Source organism: Pseudopipra pipra, chromosome 4, assembly GCF_036250125.1.
Source record: "Pseudopipra pipra isolate bDixPip1 chromosome 4, bDixPip1.hap1, whole genome shotgun sequence".
Taxonomy (NCBI): domain Eukaryota; kingdom Metazoa; phylum Chordata; class Aves; order Passeriformes; family Pipridae; genus Pseudopipra; species Pseudopipra pipra.
In genome coordinates, this window is record NC_087552.1 from 73,411,006 (window position 1) to 73,433,603 (window position 22,598).

At 48.2% G+C, this 22,598-nt stretch overlaps 1 protein-coding gene and 1 long non-coding RNA gene across 4 annotated transcripts in view; one reads left to right on the plus strand and one right to left on the minus strand.

Annotated features, from left to right (window-relative positions):
* Window positions 1–22,598, minus strand: part of LOC135413636 (uncharacterized) — an 81,128-nt gene that overhangs the window by 52,429 nt on the left and 6,101 nt on the right. The gene's annotated exons all lie outside the window — the stretch shown is intronic.
* Window positions 1–22,598, plus strand: part of PTPRA (protein tyrosine phosphatase receptor type A) — a 117,328-nt gene that overhangs the window by 41,124 nt on the left and 53,606 nt on the right. The window contains exon 3 of one of the 3 annotated variants that reach the window (XM_064653556.1): window positions 18,022–18,093. The exons of the other annotated variants lie outside the window; for them this stretch is intronic. Coding sequence (XP_064509626.1) covers window positions 18,082–18,093 — 12 coding nt within the window. The 5' untranslated portion in view covers window positions 18,022–18,081. The remainder of the gene's footprint in view (window positions 1–18,021; window positions 18,094–22,598) is intronic. 3 annotated transcript variants of the gene reach the window in all.

Consider the following 22,598-nt stretch of genomic DNA (forward strand, 5'->3'; position numbering starts at 1 on the left):
TCCAGTTCTGCTTTGTAACGTAACACACCGTGGAAAAGGGCCTGTTGGGGTTTTTTTTAACACTTCTTTTTGTCTTTTAGGCTTGTAGTGGCTCGATGGGTTTGGGCGCTCCCAAGCTTCGGGTGGCTGTGCTTTGTTTGCCTCCAGAGCCCAGTTTCCCTTCACACAGTCACAATCGGGCAGGAAACGGGTTTCTTGTGCAGCCAGCCTGGTTTTCTCGACAGCAAAAGCTCCCTGGGTCCTGCTGGGAAGCTCTCCAGCTCCGCTCACCCCCACGCTTCTCCGTGCAATTCCTCCGCAGCAGCAGCATCCAGCCAAAGCTCGCGGTCCCTCGGCCTCACCTGGCTCCTTGTAGTTTTTCTACCTTATACCTCAAAAACACCCCCCCCCGAACAAACAGCCTTGCCTGCACCTTTTCATATCATTGTACAAAATGTAGCCGTCACACCCACCGGCTTCCTTTTAGGTTTTACCCGGCGCTGGGCTCCTTGAATAAAGGGATTTATGCCGGGCTGTGGCAGCGGCAGCCTTTCCTCCTGGCATGACCAGACTCTCAATGTGACATTCAGAGCTGTAAAACACTCCCTGACAATAGCTGGTGTTGTTCAAAGAGCGGCATAAATAATCAAGGGGGGGGGGGGGGGCTTCTCTCTCTTTTTTTTTTTTTTTTTAATGCAAGAATAACATCTCCCTGGGCTGGCCGGGGAGGCGAAGGGCTGCTTGCAGGAGCAGTGTTGGGATTTCAGGATGGGTGACGTGGAAAAGTGGGACTTGAGGTTGTTATCTAGAAGTTTTTTAACATTGCGGCACGGGGTCGTCTCTCAAACGAGGTGTTGGGACCTCAGTTCTCTCTACAAAGAGAATATACATTTATACAGAGTAAAATAATTCTGGGTTTGTACAGAATAAAATAATTCCGTGATCCAGGTTTTTGTGGTGTGACAGGGTGACTTTGTGGCCCGAGCTTGAGCTGCTGATGGGATACCTGGGAAGCCAAGCTCCCAGAGCAGTGAGGGGCCTCAGGAGGGTCTCCAGTGCAACCTCCTGCTCCAGGCAGGATCAGCTGTGAGGCTGGATAGATCTGAGGATCAGCTGAGGGAGCTGGGGGGGCTCAGCCTGGAGAAAAGGAGGCTCAGGGGGGACCTTCTGACTCTGCAACTCCCTGACAGGAGGGGAGAGGCAGGGGTGGGGTCGGGCTCTGCTCCCAGGGAACAAGGGACAGGAGGAGAGGGAGCGGCCTCCAGCTGTGCCAGGGGAGGGTCAGGTTGGATATTGGGAAAAATCTCTTCAGGGAAAGGGTTGTCAAGCAGTGTTGGAGTCCCTATCCCTGAGGGATTTGAAAGCCATGTGGATGTGGCACTTGGGGACATGGGTCAGTGGTAGCCTTGGCAGTGCTGGGGAATGGTTGGACTCCATGATCTTAGAGGGATTTTCCAACCTTAATGCTTCTGACTGTGCTCAGGGCTTTATCCAGCTAAGTCTTGAAAACCTCCAGGGATGGAAGTTGCCCAACCACTCAGGGCAACCAGCTTGACTGACCCCACCGTGGAAAAGCTTCTCCCTCCACTTCGAACATCTCATTTCATCTTCTGCCCCATGTCTCATGTCCTCCTGCCCTGTGGTCCTTTGAAAGCCAGGCTCTCCCTTCTCCCTGACCTCCTTGGACATGCTGGAAAGCTGCTAAGCTCCCTTTCTCCCCTGGCTCTGGTGGCTGAGTGAACCCAGAGAGAAAAAGGGGCAAACATCTCTGTATTTGTGTACCCACCACATACCTCAAATTAAAATAGAAATTTGTTGAAGAAATCACCAAAAATATGGATTAGCAGTTTGATGATATTTCATCCTAGGTCATTAACCCACATCTCTGATGACTTGGTCCTTCTGAAACTTCTCTAGAAAACACGTATTTTTTTATTTTTCTTCAGTCTTTACATTCCTTGCTGTCAGTACCTAATAGGTGATGTGATCCCAGCACTATTTTGTCAATTAGACGGCTTTTTGATTCTGTGACCTGAATACAGGGCAGAGCAACTGCTGACTTAACCCTTTTCAATGTAAGTTTTCTGTTCTTTCTCATAATTCTTTAAAAAAAAAATCAAGAATCTCATCACTAAAGCAGCTTCTTTCTTGCTAATTTCTCCAACACTGTGAAAATAAAGCACTGAAACCAATGTGTTTTGTACAGTGAACGTGCAGAGGGAAAAGCTTTTGTGCATCCTTTCGACTGAAGCCGACCCCAACCTCATCTCTTAAAATGGTGTATTTGTAAAAACCAATTTAAATATGCTTTTTTTAAAAAAAAAATGTTTTAAAACTAAGCTTAAACTGAGAAAATAAAATCCCCCATGCAGTAGTTGTGGCCATGCCCAGAGTCTGCCCGGCACGTGCCGTGGGTATGAATGAGCGCCGGCAGTTTTGTCTCCGGGCTGGATTAGGCACAGTTGCTACTGGAAACTGCACAACCTGGCTCAGGGAGGCTGTTCCTCTCCAAAAGAGAGTCCCTGCCCATGGCAGGGGGTTGGAACCGGATGATCTTTAAGATCCCTTCCAATCTAAACCATTCTGTGATTGTATAAAAGGGGGATGAGGACGTGCCCCAAGCCGGTGCTGCACGGCTGAGCTCATCCCAGCCCACACCCATCCAGCATCCCTAAATGTCATATACTGGGTTTTAACCTCCAACAGCGTCCAGGGGAGGCTTTTCCTTCTGGGATTTGCTTTGAGATGAAATGTTTTTACCTGTGTTTCTTTATAAAAAGTCTCTTTTCAGGAGTCAAGCCCCACCAAGTCAGTTTTTTGGCCAAGATGCGGTTTGGGTTTTAGCACCACTGCTTGCATAGGCAGTTGTCAGTCCTGGAACAGCAATGGTGGGTTGATTTTGAGATGTAAAACAAAAGCTTTTGTGCACCCTGGTCTGTGTGTACTGCTTTCTGCTGTTGGGAGGGAAGCACCAGCCTTGTTCTCAGCCCATTCCTGCCCTGGCCTTCCTGCGAGTCCATTGAACTGGCTCCTGTCAATCAACGGTTCTTTCAGAGCAAAGCTGTGGGATAAAGCTCCAAAATCTCTCTGTGTCAGCCCTGGAGTGGTGACTGCACAGCCTGGTTTGTGGGTGTGCAGAGCTGCCCATGTGCAGTCAGTGTTGCACAGTCATTTGTGGCTGTCAGAGGAGTTGGACTCAATGATCTTTGTGGGTCCCTTCCAACTCAGGATCACGATTCTCTGATCTACTGCAGAGCTCAGGTTATTTTCCTTATGAAAATAATCTGAATTTGGGAGCTCCTGGGTCCTGTTCACGCTTTCTAGACTAAGTCTAATAGCACCAGTTTTAAACTGTGGCCTTGCTCAGTGGAGAAGGGACATGATGTTGTGTCGTCCCCTGCAAAATAACTGGGAGCTCCTGTATGTGGTGTCTGCAGAGAGGATGTGGCATTTCAGTACCTAAAGGGGCTTATAAAAAAGAGGAGGAGTGACTTTTTAAACAGGCAGATAGTGATAGGACAAGGGAGGATGGTTTTAAACTAAAAGAGGAGAGATTTAGGTTAGATATTAGAAGGAAATTCTTCGCTGTGAGGGTGGTGAGGTCCTAGCACAGGTTTCCCAAAGAAGCTGTGGCTGCCCCATGCCTGGAAGTGTTCAAGGCCAGGCTGGACAGGGATTTGAGCAGCCTGGTCTAGTTGAAGATGTCCCTGCCCATGGCAGAGTTGGAACAGAGTGGTCTTTAAGGTCCCTTCCAACCCAAACCATTCCATGATTCTATAATCCCTTTGCTGCAGGGAGATCTCCCCTCTGTTTCTGACCTACCTGTCACAGGCAAAGGTTTTATTTCACCCTGACAGCATATTTTAAGATAAGGTTGGCAGAGCAGTGGGCTTGAGAAAAGAAAAAGTGTGGAAGCAGTGGTGAATATTGGAAGTGTTAGAGCAGCTTGGGAAATGCAAGGATACAGAAATAATAAGGGTTGGCTTTTGGGCAGCAGTGCATTTCAGAGAAGGGTCAGTGAACTGAGGACACCTGTATGAAAATCAGGCATTTGGAAGAAGCCTTGAAGTGAACTGACCTCCTGGTAATGGGCTTGGTGGACACAAACCACATGGACAACTCCCCATCTCCGAGTTGACTCCTCAGCTAAGGCTGCCCTCCCAGCCCAAAAGTGCTGCCTGGGAGAGCAGAGCAAAGTACCCAGTAAGTGAATCCTGGGTTGGGTCGTTTGGACCACAAAAACTACTTGATCTTAGTGTTTCTCTCAGATATTTGCTCATATTTTTTGTCTTTTTTTCTATTTTTGTTTGCTGCGCTTGAGCAAACCCCTCATGCTTTCACCTCAGCAGGTGCTGCCACTGTCAGTAGCTCTCAAGGCAGCTTTGCCACCAGGACCAGCTTGTCCTCTTCTCTGTTGCCAGAGAAATCCTCAGCCCTTCCAGAGCAGTGACCTCCAGTTTATACCTACACACTTGGAATTCTCCCTCAAGCCCCGTTGTGCAATGGGGAGCGTGATTCCACATGTGTTTTATAAAAACCAAAGAGGATTTTGGGTGCTGTGTTGGAGAATCAAAGCCCTATTTGAGGGAACCTGTAGTCTGACTATCCAGTTGGACAAGCTCAGCTTTCCCTGCAATTTAAATAGGCTCTGCCAGAAAGTTAAAATGTGCCAGGCTCCATAACTACCTTTTAACTCCTTAGGAACATGCAGGGTTTCCAAGCCACCATCACTCTCCCTGTTTTAATGGAAAACAGCTCTGAATGTGTGTGTCCATCACCTACTTACTCCCCTGGGAAGGTTTTATGGCTTCAGGTGTGTCATTTGGGATAATCCAGGACATTTCTGCACAGCTCAAAAAGGTTCTCTCCTCCCCACCTGCCTTCTTAGAGCTTCCCCATCCTACCTGGAAGTGGGGATCCCCCTCTGAGCACAGTTTTTACCTTTATTCAGCCCAGAAGTTCCTCTGCATCTTTGAGCTCGACTCTTAGATATCCATAACATCTTGGCACTTAAATTCTGTTTTCTTGTCCTTGGTTTATGGCACTTTCCTAACTAAATTCAACCAGAATAAACAGCATCTAGAGAGAGAAAATCCAATTTATTGTGAATATCGACAGCATTGGAGAAACAGCTGTTCAGAGCAGGGAAAAACTCCCTGAAAATCATTACCTCCTTTATTAGAGGGAAAATAAGAGCTTCAGGTGTCAGAGACAGAGAAGGGATTGTCTCAAATTTGGTTTGTTGTGGTATTGAGGGAATGTGAGTGCTCTTAGTCCCAGCTGGAGCTGTGGCAAAACCTGTCCCCTGGAAATACTGGAAGCTTTGCTGTTGATTTACGTGGATGCAGAGTCCAACCCCATGTGCTTGCAGCTTATTGTTTCACCATCTGTAAAAGTTTCTGCAGCAAAACCTTCCTTTGAACAGGGAAGGTTTGGGATACTTAAGGAAACCAGGCATAAATTAGGGTAAAACCATTTGGGTTTGTTCGGTGCTGCAGGGCAATAGTGGGAATAGAAAAAGAAAATTAATCTCCCTTTTCCCAGGAGATTGTCTTACCTGGAGCGTGTGCCTTCCCTAAGAGGTGGCAGATGGATTTCTTTGTTTTTCCTCAGGCTTGTGAAGCATCCAGGATTTTCGGAGGAGCAGCTGTGTGTCTCAAAAGTTAGATTTAGATGTTTTGCTGTAGCCTGACATATTCCAGCTGCTGCTCCTGGTAGACTGGACCCAGGATCTTCTGACAGGATCTTCTGACACCGTCCTGGACCCTGCAACAGCCGGGATAATTTTCAGTGCTCAAGGGTCTCTGTTAGATGTGGTGGTGAGACTGTGCCTTGGCTACTCTCGGGCTTAGAGGAAAAGCCAGGCTCTTGCTCCAGAGCCTCTTGCTGCTGAGCCTGGAAGATCACTGACCTATTGGAACAAGTCCAGAGCAGGTCACTAAGTTGATCACAGGGCTGGAGCACCTCTGTTATGGAGACAAGGCTGGGAGAGCTGGGGGGGGTTCACCTGGAGAAGTGAAGGCTTCAAGGGAGACCTGAGAGTCCCTTCCAGTGCCTAAAGGAGGTCCAGGAGAGCTGGAGAGGGACTTGGGATGAGGGCATGGAGGGACAGGACAAGGGGAAATATTTTAAACTGAAATTGGGTTGATTAAGATAGGATTTACTGTGAGGGTGGTGAGGCCCTGGCACAGGTTGCCAAGAGAAGCTGTGGCTGCCCCTGGATCCCTGGAAGTGTCCAAGGCCAGACTGGATGGGGCTTTGGAACAACCTGGGTTAGTGGAAGGTGTCCCTGCCCATGGCAGGGGATGGAACTGGGTGGTCTTTAAGGTCTCTTCCAACCCAAACCATTCTGTGATTCTATGATTTTACAGTTTTATGTTGTTGGAGTTCTGAGTACTTGGCACCTTCACTGCTAATTTATTTTTTTAAAGCTTAGGTAATTAATCACATCAAACGAATCCTGGTAGCTGAGGTAGGAACAGGACATCTGTGTCGGGGGGCAGTTCTGGTTGGACACTCACTTTCACTTGGGGGAAGGACTTGAGTGAATTTGAACTGAAAATGTGCAGGTTTAAGTAAAAGAAACCTAAACCACTTAAAGCAGTGTTTTGTATTTTAAACAAAGAATACAGAGGCATGGAGAGGACTTCCAGAGAAACAAACAATTTACTTTGCTGCTGGAGCAGGGTCTTTACTAGTGAAACAAAACAGAAACCCCTGAAGGGAACCGAGTCCTCTTCGTTTGTGTGAAGACCACGGGAGATCACCGTGATGGATTAAAGCAAAGCTCCACAGCTGCACAGAACATCTGGCACCACAGCTCTGTCAAAGATTTTTCCATCCATGAAGAGGTCTCATCCATGACTTTTGGCTCCACTTTCCATCTCCAGTATGTCCAAAGGTTACAGAATTCCCATGACAGGACTCCTCACGCAGAGTTGGAAGGATCCTGCTACCGGTGTGGTGAGTCCCGCAGGTTCAGTCCCGCTGTCCACTGGATCCCTCCAACAGAGGCATCAAAAACTCCGTCAGGAATCAAATCAAGTCCTGGATCTTTCTCTCTTTGAGGGAATTTTGAGTGGAATGGACCAGAAATCTGCTCCGTGGCCCCTTTGTATTGTAATAACACCCTTAATGCTTTCAGACCTGAGGCACGTAAGGGTTTGTGCCACAGTTCTCCTGATCCTTGGGTCTGCTGAGTCCCCACGGGCTTCACTGGTGTTTGGGTGACAGGGGGTTGTCAAAACTCTGAATTTAATCCAGCCTAAAAGCTACAATAGGGCCAACATTATTGTTTGATGCAAAGTGCTGAGCAATCCACAACAGAGCACAGCCTGGTTCTGCACAGCATCCAAAGGGTCAGTCCCTTCCCCTTTTGGAATTCCTGCAGGACAACCCCTGTTGTGTGGGAGGGGTGTTGTGTTAAGCCATTTATAAATAAATATAAGCAAAGGAACTGCTGGTTATTTCTTACTCTATTTAAGAACTTGTGTCTGGAGCACAAGTCTGATGAGGAGAGGCCAAGGGAGCTGGGGGGGCTCAGCCTGGAGAAAAGGAGGCTCAGGGGGGACCTTCTGGCTCTGCAACTCCCTGACAGGAGGGGGGAGCCGGGGGGGTTCGGGCTCTGCTCCCAGGACAGGATAAGAGGAAATGGCCTCGAGTTGTTCCAGGGGAGGTTTAGGTTCAATATTAGGGAAAATTTCTTCCTGGAAAGGTTTGTCCAACCCTGGCACAGCTGCCCAGGGCAGTGGTGGAGTCCCCATCCCTGGAGGGATTTAAAAGCTGTGTGGATGTGGCACTTGGGGACAGGGGTCAGTGGTGGCCTTGGCAGTGCTGGGTTAAGGGTCAGATTCAATAGTCTTAGAGGCCTTTTCCAACCTAAATAATTCTATGTTTCTATAAAATTGAGTGGATTTACTTGCAGACTTTACTTTGACAGTGAATTTAGAGCCTGATAGTCAAGCCTGGAGGTGAAACTCTGCCATGAACGCATTGAAGTGATGCAGTGCCAATGCCAGAAGTGAAACCCATTTTCCTTTGGTCTCTGCTGCTCTGGTTTAATTTCCTCCTCCTCCCCCCCACCATGTTCTGCTTTTGCTTTTGTTAAAAGCCTTATTCTGTGCTATCATCACCTTCTGAAGGTTTGTTTGATGTTCAGCTGGAGCAGGATGGGGTTGAGGTGGCACAGAGGTGTGTGAGGTGTCCTGATCAGCACCGATAACAGACCTTGAGGTGCAGAGCCTGGGCCTCAGAAAGGGGCCAGCAAAAAGGGTACTGAGGAGTCTAAGTGCTAGTGACAGGCTGAAAGGAGACGTTGCTTTTTGAGCAGCAGGACCTTGCTGTGGTTCTGATCCCACAATCCCAACTACAACCATGTATTTATATCCAGAGCTCAGAAATCCATCTGTGAGAGGAATGAAGAACATCCTGCCACTGTCCAATGCTATAACTGGCTGGAGCTTGTTCCTGGGCTTGCTTCCTGAAGGGTCACTCCATGTCCCTGTCCCTGTCCCTGTCCCAACTCCTGCATGCACAGAAATCCCAGCAGAAACCACCACTTGACTCCATCACACACACTGTGTCATGTGGGTCTGCCTTAAAACCAGATCCTGTTTGCCTTCAGGTGGATGAATCTCTGCCTTGGGGCTTGGCAGTCTGTGGGCTGGGATTTGGTGAAATGATGGGCAGGAAAACCCAACTAAACTGAAGCCTCTCCCGGCAGGAGCAGGGAGGTTTCCATCACGGCGGTTTGCACCAGTGTGCAGAGCAGGGAGTGGCACTGTGGATGGAGTGTGGGTTAGGGGTAGATCAGACATGGAAATTCTTGAATTTGAGATATGGCAAAGCCAACAGCGTGATGGGGTGTGGGATTTCTTTCCCAAAACCTCTGAGGAAGCACATTTAATGGAATTCTAGATTGGTTTGGGTCGGAAGGGACCTGAAAGATCATCTTGTTCTGACCCCCTGCCATGGGCAGGGACACCTTCCACTATCCCAGGTTGCTCCAAGCCCCATCCAACCTGGCCTTGGACACTTCCAGAGATGGATATAAACCAGCCACATGTCCTGCCAGCCCTGTTCATGGAGTGGGCTGGATTAACACACCTTCCCAAAAACTAAACCAGCCCTGAGCCACCAGCAGAAATAGGACTGTGTGAAGTTCTGCCCCACCACCTGCCCTGTGGCAGCTCGTGTCCCCACTGCATTGCTAAAAGCCTGGCATCCCTTTCCTCTCCCAAGCTGCTCCCAGCAAACCTGGGCTGTGCAGGGGACGACTGGTCGTGCGAGTGGGTTTTTTTCTTCCCTTCATAAGTTTGTTTATTCATTAAGGAAGTCAAAAGAGGAAGAGGAATAGAAAGGTTGCAAGTGTTTTGCTTAGAAATGAGACCTCAGTGACTGGGTTGCACGTTGCCCTGTGTACAATGCGTTGGGCAGCTCCAGATTCCCTGGTGGGAGCTCGGGAAGACCGACGTGCCCTCCCAAGGTGTGTTCAGGTAGGGTCACAGCTTGATGGTCTATCTCCTTTTATCCATATGGCCCACAGTCTCCTATGGAGACAGGCTGGGAGAGCTGGGGGGGTTCACCTGGAGAAGTGAAGGCTCTGGGGAGACCTTCCAGAACCTTCCAATGCCTAAAGGGGGTCCAGGAGAGCTGGAGAGGGACTTTGGACAAGGAAAAGGGGGAATGGCTTCTCGCTGCCAGAGGGCAGGGTTAGATGGGATATTGGGAAGGAATTGTTGGCTGTGAGGGTGGGGAGGCCCTGGCACAGGTTGCCCAGAGAAGCTGTGACTGCCCTGGGATCCTGGAAGTGTCCAAGGCCAGGTTGGACAGGACTTGGAGCAACCTGGGCTAGTGGAAGGTGTTCCTGCCCATGGCAAGGAGTGGAACTGGATGATCCTTAAGGTCCCTTCCAACCCAAACCATTCTGTGTTTCTATATGCCAGTATTTGACTATCAAATCATCCCTAATGAACACCTCTTGCATACAGCTGTACATCCACTGGCTTCCCTGAACATTGCTCTTGGGGTCAGTAGCCACCTCTGCGTCCCTGGATTTCTTTTATTCCTAACACATCCCTTACATTTATGAAGGATGCCTCTTTTCAAACAGCTTTGCCCTGTCTCTTTGCACGTTCCAGTTTAAGAAACAGCAAGACCTAAATTTTACAAGCGCCAGGAGAAGATCGTGAGGTGCTCCTGGACACACAGCTGCTCCGGGATCGGGCACCAGCCCTGCCTCCCATCCGCAGGAGCAGAGCCAGACAGCAGCTCGGAAAATGCCAGGGAATGGTTCCTACGTGCGCAGGCAGACAGGGCGAGGAGAGGGAAGCAGAGAGCTCTGCCAAGGGAAATGGTCTGGTTACGCACAGCGTGTTTTCTTTAGGTGTTTGTTTCCCACCCCTCGCCGGGGATGCGGAATTGGGCTCCGAAGGTTTGAACCCGGCTGGTTTATCTCGGGGTGTGTCGTCGCTCCGGGCTCTTATCAGGTGTGTCATGGGGAGCGAAACCATTCCAACAAAAGCCTTTCACCTCCGTTTGTGCGCCGGGTTCCTGTGCTGGGCCGGGGATTGGTCCTCAATTAATGCGGCTGCAGGAAAACCGATGGGTTTTTTTGGCCTTTAATACGTTATTTTGGGGGGTGGAAATCTGTGGATTGGTACAGATGAGTGAGGTTGGAAACACCGGCGAGGCTGTGTGGAAGGACCAAAACTTAAGGTGACTGCCTATTAGAATTATCAAATCATTTAGGTTGGAAAAGACCTTTGAGATCATCGAGCCCAGCTGTAAAACGAGCCGCCGTGGTTGGAAAGCGTAGGAAAGCTTTTTCCTCCTGAAAGCTGCCGGCTTGTTCAGCTGTCAGGGAAGCAGCCGGATGCTTTCCTTGCTCTCAGTTGCTCCTTTAGCTCTGACATGCTGTTTGCTGGGATGAAAGGAGAGACATCAACAGGCAAAGCTGCGAGAGGCTGCCGGTGTTTGTTGCTGTCACACCTGCGTGGTGGTGCTGCCAGCACAGCAAACAGGCAGGTACAGTAAATACACCGGGTTTGGTTTTTTTTTTTTTTAATCTTTTTTTTTTTTTTTTTTTTTTTTGCAAGCAAGGAGATAACGATTGGATGCTGTCCCATTTTCAGCCCAGGAATTGTTTGCCAGACTTGAATTACAGGAATTGCTGTAGCGAGGCAGAGCAGCTCCGTGTGCCATGAACTGGGAGCTGGCAGGGGCCGGGGTGGCCCCGCGTTGTGCTCCTGTCAGAGACGATTAAAGGAGCTGCTTGTGATGGAAACAAAAAACCAAATGGGGCTGATGCTTTAAGGGGAAATAAAACAGGGAAGAATAACGTTATTGAGCTTGTTTATTAAATCTTGCTGTGCTCCCTTCAGAGCGGCAGAAACTGTTGGAACTGGCTGGTGCAGCCAGCTCGTGTTTTGTGTTTTCCTTTTTTTGAGCTGATTTGGTGTGTGGAGAGTCTTTGGACAAAACCTTTTCATATCCCTTTGGCTTAGTTGCAATCCAAAACTGATCTGCTGGTGACAGGCTTAAACTAATTATCACCAAATGGTGCAAGAGAAGAGGTTTTAAAGCTGTTGCTGTGATAAGATATTGGGTGTTCGGAAGGGCCTGGGTATTACTGGGTGTTAAGGCGCTGATGCTGGCCCGTGCCAGAACCCATATTCCTTCTTAGGGAGAGAGAAATGAGTGTGCTTTCACTGCTAAACTGCTTAGAGGGGTTCTGCTTAAAGATGGGGGGGAAGGCCCCCACCCAGGCACTCATGCTCAAGGGGAGCTGCAGAAGAACAGAAGGAAGCTGTCTGTGGGTTTTTTTCCTTCATGCCTCAATAATGGTCCTGCAGCTGGAGCAGCTCAGTTTACTCCCCCAATTCCTGTGTGACCCTGCACTTTCAGTATTTTCATCCTTTAACCTTCGTTGAAGCTCATCTAGTTTCAACCCCCCTGCCACAGGCAGGGACACCACTGTCCCAGGATGCTCCAAGCCTCATCCAACCTGGCCTTGCACACTTCCAGGGATGGAGCAGCCACAGCTTCTCTTGGCAGCCTGTGCCAGGTTGCCTTACACTGCAGCCAGGCAGCTCTGGGTGCTGCTGTAAAATCCGCCTCTTGAGATTTATAAGGTCAAAGCAGCAAAGAAATGCAGAAGTGCAGGAATGCTGATGTCAAAGGCATTAAAAACCCTTCACCTGGGCATCTGTTCCTGGGCTAGTTCGGTATTTTGCACCCTTATTCTCTGAAAATTGATGATTTTTTTGGTGCTGTGCAGAGCGTATTGTGTTTGCTCTCACCTGTGGCTCAGTGAGTGTTACCAGATGGTTTACTCAAAGTTGATTTTTTTTTTAACACTTGTGGTAGTAGTTTAGTGCTTGCTGCTCTTCTGCTGTGTGTTTTTTAGCCAGGCAAAGTGCCAGCACGTCTGTCGGAGGAAAAACTCCTGGCTGGATCCTGGAGAATAAACCGAGCTTGAATTCCCTCTGAAGGGAGAGAGCTCAAGTCCCGCAGGGGGGATTTTTCATCATAATGGTCCCATTTGGCGAGTAAATTAGTGACCAGTTTGGGAAGGAAAATTGAATGACTTTGGGAGCATCCCCTGGTGCCCATAAGGAGGAAGGAGATGTGGTGCAGCCCCAGCCCCTGGAGTTGCAGCTGAACATCAGCAGGAGCAGCACAACCATCCTCTCCACAGGGACATCAACTGCAGCCCTGGAGGCACTGGGAGCTCAGACTGCATGATAACTCTGGAATAGCTAAAAAAATCAATGTTTTTGTAAGGTCTTGATAAAAACCCTTGATAATTTCCTACTCCAGGTGGGAGATTGGAGCTATCACACATGGACCTACCCATGTATGGCTGTTTAACTGAGTCTCTGATGTGATTCTTGGGGCTGTCCCGTGCAGGGCCAGAGTTGGACTCGATGATCCTTGTGGGTCCCTTCCAGCTCAGGAGATTCTGTGATTCCAAAAGGAGAAGCTGTCACTTAGCAGTTAATTTGTTCCTGCGTTATCCTTGCTCATTCAATGGGAAAGATTTAGGGTGGTTTTTTTCTTTTAGGACAGGGATCATTAGGGATCCTCTCTGATACATCCCTGATCCCAGCGAGCATCCCAACCTCTGCTGTAGTTTAAATGGGATTGGAAGGGGTACAGTGCAGTGGCTCTGGGTTTTGTGAAGTGATTGTTTCTTCACATAAGTCGGGGATTTGAGGGATTTGATAAGTGCAGGGATTTGAGTCTCCTGCTCTTTATTTGTTTCACATACACCTTAGGGGGTTTATTTTTCTAGCAGCCTCTCTCTGTACCCATCGACCTGTTTCATGCATCAGGGATGTAATATTTAGGAAATAGTTTATTTTGGAAGGTGGCATCATGCCTTAGAACAGAAACCAGCATTTCAGAGGAAGCAGATCACACCAGGTCTCTTTGGCCCTTCTTTTTAGTTATTTAGGCTTATTTTGGGTTCCTGTGGGGCCGTACCTGCCACAGCAGGATCCCAACAGAGCTCCAGCCTTTCCACAGGCAGCATCTCCCTCTCAGTACTGTCCCAGAGGATTGTGGCAGATTGCAAACACACTCAGCACAATCATACCATCCCAATTAGCATAATGATGCTGCCTAATTTATGCACAAATTGCCCTAATTTATGTGTGTCGATACATGTGATTAAGCCAAGCACAGGTGGAACAGGGCTTGGTCTCACCCAACCAAGGAAACACAAAGCTGTGTCCACTCAAAAATGTGTGAAAGGTCCGAAATTTCTTCTCCCTGTTACTAAAATACAGAGCTTTGTGTTGTTTTGCTCTGGCAGCTCCAAGGGGTGCAGGGCAGGACTAAACTCGTGGCAGGAGGTAAGAGAATAAAGGATTCCTGGGCTGAGATTTGCATGGATTAAAGGCAGCTTTAATTTGCCTTGATACACTTGGCTTTCAGGTGGATTAACAGGCGGTGGGATTTGGGGCTGTCTAGCCAACTAATACCTGCGTTACTTTTATTTTAATTATTTTAGTAAGGGATGGAGGAGTTCTGGAACTGTGGGCCACCTTTGCCAGCCGCTGATGTTGAACATTTTTTGTGTGTAAGGTTTTATACCGTTAATGTTCCCGATTAACAAAACTGCTGCCGTCGTCTGAATTCTCAAAGCACTGTCTCAGCGGGGTTTCTTCCAAGAGAGACCTCTTAGGCTGTGTCCTTGTTTTTACAAAAGAAATGGTGTTGCACTGTAAAATTGTTCCAGAGAATCAGAGAATCACGGAATGGTTTGGGTTGGAAGGGACCTTAAAGATCATAAAGTTCAAACCCCCTGAAGTGGGCAGGAACACCTTCCACTAGACCAGGTTGCTCCAAGCCCCATCCAACCTGGCCTTAAACACAATAAGGTTGATCCAGCATCATAAGAATCACAGAATTGCTTTAAGTTGGAAAAGCCCTCTGGGATCATCAAGTCCAGCCATTCCCCCAGCGCTGCCAAGGCCTCCACTAACTTATGTCCCCAAGTGCCACATCCATTAACATTGTTTTCATCCTAAATCCAAAACACTGTACCAGCTACTGGGAAGAAAATTAACTCTATACCAGCCAAAACCAGGACTACCTGGTCACAGCACCAAGACTACCTGAGTCCAAGAATTGTTTGGACAACTCTCTGAGGCACATGATGTGATTCCTGGGGAGTCCTGTGCAGGGCCAGGAGTTGGACTGGATGACCCTGATGGGTCCCTTCCAACTCAGCATATTCTGTGGGTTCTGTGATTCAAACTGTACTGGAAGATACTTGGCACTGAGTCCAGTGGTCTCTTTCATAGCTGAAGCTCTTTCTGAAGCAAGTTTCTGTAACAGTATTGTCTAGAAGTACCTGGGTGTTGGGTTTCCCAATGATGCTGGGCTTGGAAAACTGAGTTTTGTCTTTAGGGAATGGAAGCTCCTTCCTGTGTCCAGCATGCCTTCCTTACCTTTGGTGTGCTGTGGCAGCGTGTGTGCTCACCAGGTTGAATCACTTTCATCCCAAGATACACAACGAAGAATTAATAACAAATTATTACAGTATTCCTGAGGCAGGTGGGTTGCAGGGATGGATTGCCGCAGTCAGGGACTGCACCAGATCCTCAGGATGCCGTGTTTTGGGAAGATTATCTGGCACACTGGGGCACAGTGGGGTTGGGGCGAGGCAGATGAGGGGAAAGGTTTGTGTGGGGCCGGGGCTGAAGGAGCCCAGTGTGGGACACGCCGCCTTCCCCTCAGCTCTGGGCTGCGTCTGCTCTTTGGTGTTTCCTCTCATGACTAATTTCTGAGAACAGATGTGGATGTAAGGTACTCTTGTAGGGATGTTCGACGGGAGATGTTTCTGCTCCGACATCCCCGAGTGGCCGCCTGTGCCGCGCTCCTCACCTGTCACAGGCAGTGAGGGCTGTGAGTCACCCGAGTCACGCATCACCAGTCCCCCTCCTCTCCTGCTGCTGATCTGTTTGTACAGCCATCTGAACACACAGCCTGCTCTGCACCCCGTTCAGACGTGTGCCGCTGACATTTATGAGCTCTCTTTGTTTTCATTCTGCCTTTGCATTTGCTGGGTTTTGTTGTCTCCCAGTGTACAGTTTTTCTTTCGGCGGGATGTTGTCCTTGTCTTGCGAGGAGCCGTGAGCGTGCTCCGCTTGTGTCTTGCTCCAAGCTCTGGAAAAAGCTCGGCTTCATTGCTGATTCCCTTTGAACTCTCAGATGATGCTGGTAACAGCAGGGAAGCTGGAGAAGAGGAGGCTTTGGGGAGGCCTTCCAGCCCCTTCCAGTGTGCAGAGGGACTCCAAGAGAGCTGGAGAGGGACTTGGGACAAGGGATGGAGGGACAGGACAAGAGGGAATGGCTTCCCACTGCCAGAGGGCAGGGATAGATGGGATATTGGGAAGAAGAAATCCTTGGCTGTGAGGGTAGTGAGGCCCTGGCACAGGTTGGGCAGAGAAGCTGTGGCTGCCCCTGAATCCCTGGAAGTGTCCAAGGCCAGGTTGGACAGGGCTTGGATCAACCTGGGCTAGTGGAAGGTGTCCCTGCCCATGGCAAGGGGTTGGAATGAGATGGTCTTTAAGGTCCCTTCCAACCCAAACCATTCTGGGATTCCAGGATTCTGTGAAGGGGGAGTCCTTCCTTCCATCACAACTTCTTGAAGCTGGAGGTGAATGCAAACTCTTCCAGCTTCTCCTGGCTTGGCACCATCCAAGGCTGCATTCGGAATCCGTCAGGTTTGTGAATGAAGGAATAAATTGACCATGAAAGTATTATCAGCACAGTTATTTATACCAACTTCCTGATTTGGTGCCTTAGAATTTACCCCTTTGTTCAAGTGCATGGAGCTAACCAAGGGATGGAGAGGCCTCTCCTTCATGGCACAGGGAGGAGAGGACAGACAGCCCTCAGAACCTTCTGCCCCAGGACAGCAGCATTCCTGGGAGGTGTTGGGAAATGCTGGATCTTAAGGAAGAAAATGCAGGTGGCACAGGGAGACCAGCGAGTTCGGCACATCTGGGGGTCGTTTGCCAGAGACAAGAGAAAGCAGATGCCTCAGCTGTTCTCCAGTTCCCTTAAAACAGAAATATCGGGAAAGTAACCCAGCTCTCCTCCTCCCTGCCAGATCCAATGTCTTTTAATCCGCGCTCTCTCTCAGCTTCTCTTACAATGGGAGTTGCTGGTGGTCTGCTGGGGTTAAGCAGTGATTCTGGCAGACTTCAGAGCAGACATGATCTCCAGGTCTCGTTGCTTTGAAGCCCCTGGTTCTGTTACACTCGGCTAAATCAGATTCCTTCTTCTCCATGGAGGTAGAAAATCAGCCCTGTGAGCCCATCTGATTGAAGTGCTGAGGCTTGTCTAATTGAACAAGTGCTCAAGTCAACACTTGAGCAGGATGAAAAACAACAAGGAGATCACCCAGGGATTATGTCTGAGCCCCACAGCTCCTGGCACCGCAGGAGCAGATGGCTGGGTCACATCCTGCCCAAGGCTGGGCAGAAGAGATGTCGATAGGAAAAAAATATTAATTTGGTGAAATATATTCAACTCGAAATCCAGAAGTGCCTCAGGTCTCTAATTTTGTGCTTTACAGCAGCAGCCCAGAAGATGGGATTAGCTGGGGGTTGGCTCTGCAGATTCCTGTGAGGAGCCTGCTGCTGCCTCAAAGCTGGTGTGGGTAAAAAATGTTTTGGGGCAGGGAACAGAGGCACAGGGAGTGGGAATGACTTGGCTGGTGATGTAAAAGTGGGGAACAACCAGAAACAGTCTGGACGTTGTGAGTGAACCGTGAACCCCTGCAGTGCTCCTGCACTGGTGGAACCAGGGGAGCTGGTGGAGAGGGAGGTGTTTTGTGCAGGTCTGAGAACATCCCAAACATCCCTGCAGGTCCCCTGAGCTGCAGGGACAAGCTTCAGCCTCTTCCCTTTAAGATCACACTTGATCCTACAGCCAAAGTCTGTATCCAGGGAGCTTTGGGCTTCAAGAAGTCACTGGTGACTGTCTCATGGGTAGTTGGCCATCAGAAATCCTGGATACCACCAGGCAGCTTTCTGTCCCCTTCCCTTGGGGTGGGAATAAATAAACAGACACAGAACTGCTTTTCCAAATGCCCAAACTTCTTGTGTCCGGGGAAATACACCCTCATGGGAGCCTAAGGTGATTGTGGTGCCTTCACTATGATAGAAATGACCTATTTTCTCTAGCTGTGGACCCTCAAAAACTTTACATTCCTTATCCCAAGCAGCAGTGCACATATCAGGACGATCTGGGAACATCAGTCTCCTCATCCATAACTGCTGCTGCCCTGGAATTCCCTCCTGCCACCTCTGCCCAAAAGCACTTTCAACCCTGGAAACTCACGATTTTGCTTTCTGTATTTAAAAGTTATTTTCATTTTTTCATGCAAAGCTGCATTTTGCATTTGGTAAAATGAAGCAGAATCACCCTTCTGGCAACAGTAAAAATGCTTCTTTTTCCAAGATGATGCTGAATTTTTAACTCTTTGGTTTGAAAAGCTTTGTTTGTTCGTCTGTTTGTTTTCAGGGGGCACCACTGGAAGAACCTTTATGGGCTCCTGATGACATGCAGGTGGACGATTGACTTATGATATTTAAGGTAGGAAGAAGTGCTGTTAATTTTGGCATCTTCTCATTTGTCCTGTCCTTGAAATAAAATCGTGCTGGCCGGCGGCCCAATGGTCATCGCTCTATTTTAGGGTTCAGTACACAACCATGGCACTGTGGCCACGCATTAACTTGTGCTGAAGTGTCCCTTTAAACACAGAGGGAAGGGAAATCTTATTTAAGAACTACCTGGGAATGTAACTAAGTGGAAAAAATCTGACTTCCTCCCCCAAAGGATAATAAGGTCTCTGTTGGTGCGGAGTTGGAAGGGACATGACTCTTACTTGAGAGCACTCAGCACAGGGATTTTTTTGTTCTGCTGAAACCCAGTGGTTGAGTTGGAATTCAGGTTCTAACTTGCCATCTCAATAAAAAAAAAAAAAAACCAAACTAAAAATATATTTTATTCGTTTATTTTCATCATCTTGAGCTTCTGTGGAAAGCTGGTCCATCTCCAGATGTGGCAAGAGAGCGCTCAATTCTTGACTGATGAAACAGAGGAAAATCCCCGATGTTAAAAGCACTAAACAATTGGGCAAACTTGGAAAACGAAATACAAATGTGTGCAGAGTAAAATGGATTCATAACTAGTTTTTATGCTGCTTTAATATCTGGATTCTTGCCTTGCTGGGTCATTCTTGCCGTGGTTGTTGTGTTTGGAGGCATCATCTGGGCGATGTGGTGGTCACTGCTGGTCTCTGCCTCCTCTTGCAGTAGCAAAGAGGGTCTTGACCTCTTTAGGGGTCACCACGGAGGCTCCCAAATGTGACACACACTTTGCTTCCTCTCACAATTGGGGTTTTCGTTTCTGATTAACGGGTGCAATTAATGGCTGGTTGGTGTTTGGTGTCGGTGGAGAGTTGTTGGAAGGAGAGGGGGAAATTCAAGCTGTAACAAGAGCAAATTCTTTTAATACAGGTTCACAGTTCTCCAGTGTATTCCTACCTTTTGTTTGGCTTGTGATAAGATGCACTACTGTGGAATTTGCTTGGAGCAGGGATTTGCATGAATTATTGTTTCTTACAAAATGCACATCTGTGTGAGCCTTCTCCCCGTGCTCCACGGCACCCGAGCACCCCTTTGGAGAAGGATCTGTGTGCCTGGTGCAGTGGTCAGCAAAAGCCAAGTGTTTGAGGGAAGGGAAGATGGAGTAATAGAAACAAAGCTGCTGAAATCGAGGGAACAGCATCAAGATTTGTGTGTTCATTCTATGCACTGATTTCTTTCCCCGTCCCAGCACGATTTTCTAAAAGCAACATCCTCCTCTTAGGAAAATCTTGGTATAATTGTGCTTGGCCTCTTGCAGAGCTCACTTTTACATTTAGGAAGTGTAGTGCCATTAGTTGCAGCTGCTGATTGATATAGTGTGGCCCAAAATTATGTACAAGATGGGAGTAAACAGCCATTGTGGATGGTCTCTTGATTCTGCACTTAAAGCTTTTCATTTGAAGGGTTTCCCCTTCTCCTATAGAGAGCTTTCTGTAAATCTCTAATTAAGCAAATGAGCTACAGTGTCATCAGTCTGTCTGCAAAAAAAAAGCAAGAGCTGATGTTTTGGAGAAACTTTCAGGCTGCAGACTCAAATTATCCAATATTTAAAATTATGGTGCTTTGTAGGAATAGGAAGAGCGAGGAAAGAATGACTTGAAGTTTGGGTGACTTCAAACCAGGTTTCATGTACAAAATCAAGCTCTTTATTTTACTCTAAATTCTACTCTAAACCTGGCATCCTCGCTTAAAATTTGACTAAACTTGATGGTATTAAATAATTTGCTTGTAATTCTTTATTTTCTCCTTGTAGACAGTAGAGGTTATAGTAAATGTGTTGAGATGTTCATCTAAAATACTTTTTGTGAGGGATTTATTTTGTCAAAAATTGGCTTTGGTGGAGAAAACTGTGAGAGTTTCTTTATTTACTGAAAGAAATCCCTGTGGCACAGAGCATCAGGGGCAGGTGTGAGCAATGGGACAGGTGGAGCATCTGTGGTCCCACCGTTCCTGGGAGCGGTCCTGGGTTGGGAAAAGCAATTGGAGCAAGGTGCACAAAGAGATGGAGATGTGTTATTGTATGGATCTATCTGTGAGTGTGTGAAACAACTGCCAGAGCTACTCAAAAGGGCAGAAACCATGCAGGTGTGGAGGGGACAGTCACTGATACCAGTGCAGCGCTGAGTGCCGGGTTTTTGAGAGGGCAAGCGCTGAACCCACACGTCTTATTTCAACAAAGCCCATCCAAAGCCATTCACTACTTTTGCACCATCCATATCCTTCCCTGTGCCTCCTCCAGCTGTGTTGCCTCTTTTGGGAGCTGGCAGCCAAGCTGACGTGCCCTGTGGATTTGCAGAAGAGCTCAACACGTGTGGTTTCCCTCACCGGTTCCAGCAGCGCCCGTCACCAAGCTGTTGTTTTCGGTGCTACCCACAATAACTGAAATATCTTTCCTGCGAGATAAGTCAGTAATTGTGGTTGGCTCCTTCCTCTGGTATGTGTTCCCGTAGTAACTTGAAATTTAATTTGTCATCAGGGTGCTGCTGCTGTGCAGCTCCGGCCCCTCCAGCTGTACCCTCCAGCGGGGAGGCACCGGCTGCCAACAGACCCCTTAAGGATTGCTCTGCAAAAAGTGCCACAGCTTGATCTTCTCCCTGAGCAAACTGCAGGAGATGTGAGAGGAGGTGGTGGCTCAGGACTCATCCCAGTCCTACACTGGTTCATCCTGGTGGCTTTTGCTTTGGGCGGTGGCCAAGCCCATTTTCCCCCACTCAGTAGGTTTGTTCTGGTAGTTTCGGTCGAAGCCATCAACATCTTCAGCCCTTCTCAAACCTTTGAAGACTGCTCTCACATTTTGAGACTTGTTGATGTGCAGGCTGAGCCTTGGAGTGCGTTTTGGAAACACAGAGGTTGCCCTGAGACCAGGAATCCCAAATGACCAGTGCTCCTAAATCCCACCAGTGCTTCTCCCCACCTCTTTCCTTTGAAGCTTCAAACCTCTACGTGGAATTTGACATCACTGAGGTGAGCTGACCTGGCCTGCTGCATCCTAAAAATACCCTGGGATTTGTAGGAAGTATTGCACACAGTGCCATCAGTACCCAGCACACACCTCCAGCGCTGGGCGGTCGGAGCTGACTGTGGAGTGGGGATGGGAAGGAGAAAAACCTTGCAGGAACCACACCAGGCAGCGTGTCGGGACCTGCAGCCCCTACCTGGAGCTGCTGGGTATAAATAAACACATCCACCCTCCATCTTATCCTGACAACTACCTCCCTGAAGAGTAATTTATTTTTTTTTCCCCAGTAGCTTGTTCTGCAAGCAGGTTTCCTCTTGCAGGTGATTAGGAAAACCTCATTTTTATGTTAATTAGACATCACTATCAGTGCACAGACATCAACTGCTCTCACATCCTCCTGAGACGTGTTGTTTTTATTAAAATTCAGTCCTGAAAAACCGATACCAGCAGCTGATGTACCTGTTGCCTGAATCAGATGGGAAACTGCACCAAATTGGTGGTTGCCTCAAAAATACGTTGCCAGGGCGTAGCAACCACAGCTTCAGCTTTCATGAGGGTTGCAGCTGTGGTCTGCAACCTGGGTTCAGGTTTTGAGTGATGTTTGGTTGCTAAGTTTAAGGGCTTCCTCAGCATCTTGTCTTCACTGAGATCAAGCCGTGCTAATTTAGCTAATTACTGCTAAATACAGTTACTGCTGACACTGGTGGGCCTGAATCTATAGAGGCAGTTCTTTTTCAGGTTGGTGTTTTCAAACACATTTCTGATTATATTTGGTCTTGTGAGAGGGTTGAGTCTATCCACATCATCCATAAAATAGATCCTTCCATTTTGGCGGGTGACATATTGGCTGCCCCTCATCCTTGGAAGTGTCCAAGGCCAAGTTGGATGGAGCTTGGAGCAACCTGGTGCAGTGGAAGGTGTCCCTGCCCATGGCAGAGGGTGGGACTAGATGGTCTTTAAGGTCCCTTCTAACAGAGAAGAGGAGGAATTTAAATCAGACGTGCTTTGGGTTTGTTGGTAAAACACAAGTGCAGCTGCTTCAGTGACATTTTCTTCACAGTATCAGACACTGAAGCTTGCAGGGCTAGAGGGGAACATCTGGTCCCAGCTGATATAAACCAAAAGCCATGAAGTTATGGAAGTGTACCCAATAGATTTCTTGCCTCAAGACCTTACCATGTGCTGTAAAACCACATCCAGGTTTCAGGAATACATTCAGTCAGTCAGGTCCAGGTCAGCAATGGGATTATCCAGGTCAGTGGTTACTAACACCATTAACTTCTCATATCTCCTTTTGCAGAACTCAGTTCCCGTGATGTTATTTAAGGATTTTGTAATCCAAATCCTTGAGGTTCCTTGCTGAAAGCTAAAACAAATATATCCATCTTATCAGGTCCTTCCAAGAGCGAAGCGTGGAAATCCCCTGTCAGGGCTGGCACCGTCGCCGGTGTTTTCCTCCCTCTCCACCGGTGACTTTTCCTTTAATATTG